The 6,001-nt window shown below is 41.7% G+C and overlaps 1 protein-coding gene across 2 annotated transcripts; it reads left to right on the top strand.

The window, feature by feature from the left end:
* Positions 1-1,424: 1,424 nt before the first annotated feature.
* Positions 1,425-6,001, top strand: armc6 (armadillo repeat containing 6). 2 transcript variants are annotated; one of them, XM_053651211.1, is made up of 8 exons: positions 1,425-1,547; positions 1,832-1,972; positions 2,073-2,158; positions 3,278-3,845; positions 4,380-4,525; positions 4,711-4,842; positions 5,099-5,236; positions 5,375-6,001. In XM_053651211.1, the coding sequence occupies exons 2-8, from the start codon at positions 1,852-1,854 to the stop codon at positions 5,585-5,587; spliced, it is 1,404 nt and encodes a 467-aa protein (XP_053507186.1). In that variant the 5' UTR covers positions 1,425-1,547; positions 1,832-1,851; the 3' UTR covers positions 5,588-6,001. The 2 variants fall into 2 exon arrangements, with proteins under 2 accessions (XP_053507186.1, XP_053507187.1); XM_053651212.1 differs by having other exon boundaries at positions 4,711-4,836.

A 6,001-nucleotide genomic window follows, 5' to 3' on the forward strand; every position in this document is an offset into this window, starting at 1 on the left:
ATAGATTTAAGATTTATGTTAAGTATGTAAAGATTGGATTAACAGAGGTAAGATGTATTACGTAATTGCTTTATAATTTGACAACCACGTCTGCAATTATCTGGAGATTTCTAGTTTTCCATCTTCTTTTCCTCATGCTCTACCTCCTTGTCCTTCTCCCTCTCATAATTCTCTACCTCCTCCTCATCCTCCTCTACCTCCTCCTTCTCTTCTACCTCATCCTTTTCCTCTACCTCCTCCTCCCTCTTATCCTTCTCCTCTAGATCCTCCCTCTCATCCTTCTCCTCTAGATCCTCCCTCTCACCTTCTCCTCTACCTCCTCCTCCCTCTCATCCTTCTCCTCTACTTCCTCCTCCCTCTTATCCTTCTCCTCTACTTCCTCCTCCCTCTTATCCTTCTCCTGTACCTCCTCCTCCCTCTTATCCTTCTCCTGTACCCCCTCCTCCTCCTCCTCATCCTTCATAACGTTCTGAGACATTTCTTTATTTCTAAAGACCATTCATTCAAAAAATAAAAGCAAACTTGTGCAACCGTTGTCATGTAACATAAGAGAACAAGGTGGGGTTTAAGTTCCCATAAGGTTTGGAAAACCTTTGTTGCTGACTTTTTTGACCAAAATAGAACGTTATGACATGGTTAAAAAACAAAACAAAAAACATGGAACTGGATTGTAAATGTTTTGTTTTTGCTGGGTAAATAGCCTACCTACGCATTTAATGCCCAGTTACTGTATTTGCTAAATCTGCCTAGAGGAATATGAGCAAATATTATTATAGTTAGTTTATTTTTCAGATTGAATATTAAAACATTGTTGGTCTCAGAGACTGTCGTAGGGTTATACATCAGCTCATCAGAGTGGTGCATGATTTCTCATCATGGACCAGCCAACGCGACCAAGAAACAGAGTCGCGGGTTTTGAACCCGTCTAATGCGGTGACTTGTACTTGTTTCACCGCGTTAACCCGCTGTACCATTTAGACAGGGTACAAAGTAAATCTCTAAATCATATATGAAGGACTTTTTTCACATGTGGTACTTTTCAATTTTTGTTATGTGGTACCTTATAAATCGCTATCTCTCTTTAAATTTAAAAAAAAAAAAAAAAAAAAGACGCTTAAAACTTTTTAAATCACTCTAGCAAACTTCTACTTTGAGTTTTGCGGTTGTATCTAAAATTTCTGTTCGCTAGATGGCGCTGTATTGCACATGCCGTTTCGTACAATATTATACAAAAGCATAATTTATGAAAACCATATTTATTACTAAACTGTATTATTGTGCTATACTATTTAAATTGCACTGTTGATTATTGATTCATTGGCGAAAGTCTATTTAAAAATAAATTGCACATCGGAACTCAATATTATTTTGCACGTTTAACCCGAGCCTTATTAACAAACGGACCTTACGCAAGGTTAGGGATTCACAACAGCTCGCGTAAATATTGCCATTGAGTTTAACCTACCTGTCTTAACTCTTATATCGTAGCGCGCTGTTTGTCACAGCTGGGTGGGATTTTATCGTTGAGCTGCAGGCTGGGTGGAGTGGTGAGTGGCGCGATTGTTATCAGTGATGCGTTTAAACTAACTGTTTTTTTAAACGTTTGAAATTCAGTGCTTTGAATGAGAGATTGTGCTTAGAATAGATAAAACCACCTAGAGGTTTCAATGTACATTTGTTTTGGTTAAATGTAACCAGAAGTAACTGACATGGCCATTCATTGTTGTGCTTGAGAGATTGGTGTAACTAATAGCAACGTCAACGTCTACAAAGGATGTAAAAATAACACATTATAATAGTTATAATAATTCATATTATTTTCCTTGTTTAGTTATTCATTACTCGGCAAACATGGCGAAACGGAGAATAAAGCAGGAGACGTTTGACTCGGTGGTGAGGGAGAACATTGAGGAGTTCGACATGGAGGAGAGTGAAGCTCTGAAGGAAGCAATCGAGCAGTTTGAGTCTCAGGGTAATTTTACCAGCTTGTGTTTCAAACCTCGCTGAACGATGATTTATGGTTTGTTTGTTTGTTTGTTTTTGTTGTTGTAACGCCTCTTTTTTTTGTAAAGGTGTGGACCTGAGTAATATTGTGAAGGCAGTACCGAAAGCATCTTCTGAAGAGACCACAGATGATCAAACTCATGAAGTCCTCCAGGTACAAAGATGATGAAGATTCATCTATTTCTTCCTGTTGCACCTGATCTTTATTTCTTTCTTTCTTTATTTTATAGCTGTGTGATATGGGAGAAAATATTTCATGAAACATTTGAGCAAAACATCTCTATAATGATTGGGTAATCATCCATCCATCCATCCATCCATTTATTTTCCATACCACTTATCCTACACAGGGAACTCCTGAACCCATCACAGGGCATAATTGCACACACATTCAAACACTACGGACAATCTGGAAATGCCAGTCAGCCTGTCAACGCATGTCTTTGGACTAGGGGAGGAAGCTGGATTACCTGGAGGAAACCACGAAAGCATGGGGAGAGGATACAAGCTCTGCGCACACAGGGCAGAGGCAGGATTCAAACCCCCAACCCTGGAGGTGTGCTCACCCCCACCAAGGGGTAATAATCAATAGGAGCAATTAGTTTATTGTCGTCCCAAGAAATTTGCCCTTGTGCTTTACACGAGGTGCTGTAACTCACCTAATTCATCTCATCATCTTATTAAACGCCCTCCCTGATGTTGAATCAGGTGTATTAGAGAAGCGAAAACACTAACCCGAGTGTAGTCCAGGACCAGGGTTGGGAACCTGTGATTTAAGTGAAGGTGCAATAAGCTCTGCCACCTCCTCATTCTCATTGTTTGACACGCTTAACTCTTTGTTCTGATTGGCTGCTGGTAGGCAGAGAAAGAAAGTGAGAGACTGTCAAAGCAGCTACAACTGTCAACAATTCTTCATTCATTTATTGATTTGTTCATCTTCAGGACGTGCTTTATTCTAGTCAGGATTGTAGTGGATCCAGAGCCTGTCCCAGGAACACTGGGTGCGATGTGGGAATACACCTTGCTTCCAAGGATGCCAGTCTATCACAGAGCACCATACAGACACATTTAAACCTATGGGCAATTTAGTGTAGCCATTCCACATACAGGCATGTCTCTGGATTATGTGAGGAAACCTAGAGGGAACCCATACAGACACACAGTACATGCGCAGACAGTAACCCAAACTCGGCATTATTAATTAACATTAATAGGACAAATTAAATGCTGTAATGTCCTTTGTACATGAAATGATGTGTTGATCTTCCCCTAGGCTCTGCAGTCTCTCAGAAGCACGTTAGAATCCTCATCCATGTCCGTGGTGGAGAGCTTAAAGCTCTTCACAGAGCAGTGCTCCCTCGGCTTTGCTCAGCGATGCCTGGCGGCCCAGAAAGACGCCTATCCCACGCTCCTCTCCTGCTGCCAGGCTGCTGGTGAGGACAACAGAGTGCTCTCTGCTACTCTCGCTGCTCTTTCTGTGCTCACTGACGGCCAGCCTGATCTTCTGGACGCCGAGGGTCAGGGCTTTTTGATAGACACCTTACGCAGCCACCAGGAGGATCCAGCACTGACCTGCCTGGGGATCCGGACGGTGCGTCACTGCTGTCTGAAGCACGAGCAGAACAGGCAGGGCCTGGTGAAGGCCGGGGTGCTTAACTTACTCACCAGTGCCATAACACGCCATATTGAGAGGGCTGAGGTGGTCAAAGAGGCTTGCAGCGCTCTTAGAGTCATGACCTTTGATGATGACGTGCGGGTTCCTTTCGGCCAAGCGCACGAACATGCCAAAATGATCGTATTGGAGCACAATGGACTGAAGGTCATAATAGAAGCTGCTAAAGGTGAGATTTATTTCTTGGATCTGCATCTCATTTGTTAACTGTTACTGTAATGGGGAGAAGTTGGAATCATTACATTTAAGGAGTGTACATGTAGGACAGCAGGTGTTTGCTGATGTGTTTTTCTTTTACCACAGCACTGTTTAATTCTTGAATCCGACTGCTCAGGTGTTGATTAGTTTTCTATCTTTATAGTAAAAACTCATTCACAGGGTCTTTTCACAGGGATGCTTCCTATAAGCTAAGCCTAACAATCAACATATTTAGAAATGTGTTATTATTAACAAAGAAAAATGGAATGGTTCATATGGTGAAGCTTTCTGTAAGGTGAGATTTATTTATTATTATTATTTTTCCATTTTGGAATTACAATTATGGAAGGAGTCTCTAATCAGGACAGGATTGCAGAGGAACAAAACACGTCGGGACGTGCTCTTATTGTTTCGCATCATATCGTCGATAATTAATTATTTTAATTAACGTCACGATCCGTCCTTACTTAATAGTGAAATGTGAATGTTCACGGTTTTACCACAGCCCATCCCGAGAACATGCCGGTCCTCAGCGAGCTGTGTGCCACTCTGTCCCGCCTCGCTGTGAGGAACGAGTTCTGCCAAGACATTGTGGATTTGGGTGGACTGAAGTTCATGATGACGCTGTTAGCGGACAGCTTGGACTGTCAGGTGAGAGATCATATATAGGAATTTTTTTTTTTTTCTTGAAGTCTGATGTGATTAAAGCTGCAATCAGTAATTCCTTTCGGGAGAATTTTGGGTTTGCAAAATCCTCATCAGGAGCCACATTCTTATTATACTTTTAGTATTTATTCTGATTTAATTGATGATCTGTTTTTTTTCTCCCCTTCCAGGACCTTGTAAAGCAGGTGTTGAGTGCATTGCGGGCGATTGCTGGCAACGATGATGTCAAAGACGGCATTGTGAATGCAGGCGGGGCAGAGCTTATTGTCATGGCGGTAAACCGGCACATGAGTAATGTACAGGTGACCCTCCCTGTTATCATCTGATGGAAGTGCAAGTAAAAAACGCTGTCCTGATTGGGGCTAAAATGAAAACTGTAGCATGTGGGAGATAAAAAGATTTTTAAAAATACATTGGTCAGACGTCGCATGTTAGTCAGAAAGCTTCGGTTGTAGTAATATGGTTTAAACCAGATCAGATAATTCCATGGTTTTAATGGTGGTGGTGATTACAGCACTTCTGTATGGATGTACATAACGTTTCTGCATAACGTCTCAGGTGTGTGAACAGGGCTGTGCTGCTCTCTGCATGCTCGCTCTGCGCAAACCCAGTAACTGCAAAATCATCATGGAGAGTGGAGGAGCTCTGGCTGCACTGCAGGCCATGAAAATGCATCAAGCTGAAGTTAACGTGCAGGTAAACACAACACCATGACTTAACTCCTTCTCAATAGCAAAGCACAGTTTTTAGATATTATGATATTATTACTTTGGCACCTCTGAGTGTGTACCAGGTGAATAAGTGTTAAGTGAAAGTGTCTGTACTCTGTTGCAGAAACAGTCGTGCATGCTGCTTAGAAACCTGGTGTCACGAACAAGCGATTTCAACCAGACCATTTTGGAAATGGGGGCTGAGGCTCTGATCGGTCAGGCGCTGGCCTCTCACAGGGACTGCAGTGACGTGGCGAAAGCCGCTCTCAGAGACCTGGGCTGTCAGGTGGAGCTGAGAGAACTATGGACTGGCAAGAAAGGAAGCCTGAGTAACTAAAACCCCAAGAAAACTGTTGAAGAAGGACTGAATAGCTCAGCTAATAATAAACATGTACAACATTAAAGAGGGTTCTTCCAGAAATATCAAATTCAGTCTCCAAGGTTCCATTCTTCATGTGTGAATTATTGGATTGGATTGGATTGTTGGTGATTTGACCTATTACTGGATTTTTTCTGAAACAAGCTCAAAGCTGATGAAATTATTCATGTGCACAATCGACCTTTTTGTCATATATACCTTGTTTTAGCTAATTTATAACAGCTCAATATATTTTTTATTGTGAATGAGAAGTAGTACACTGTAATGTTCCCTACAGTAGTCCATGTTAATGAGCTGGACTGTAGAACACAAGACTTAAAATGATGTGTAAAATAGCTGATCTCAGTGTGAATAAAAATACCTCAGAATTAA

Source organism: Ictalurus furcatus, chromosome 20, assembly GCF_023375685.1.
Source record: "Ictalurus furcatus strain D&B chromosome 20, Billie_1.0, whole genome shotgun sequence".
Taxonomy (NCBI): Eukaryota; Metazoa; Chordata; class Actinopteri; order Siluriformes; family Ictaluridae; genus Ictalurus; species Ictalurus furcatus.

Bases quoted from the DNA above. Each gene is read 5' to 3' on its own strand.
- armc6 (XM_053651211.1), top strand. From the start codon at position 1,852: ATGGCGAAACGGAGAATAAAGCAGGAGACGTTTGACTCGGTGGTGAGG. The intron at 1,973-2,072 runs GTAATTTTACCA...TTTTTTGTAAAG, and splicing joins CGAGCAGTTTGAGTCTCAGG to GTGTGGACCTGAGTAATATT. The intron at 3,846-4,379 runs GTGAGATTTATT...GTTTTACCACAG, and splicing joins CATAATAGAAGCTGCTAAAG to CCCATCCCGAGAACATGCCG.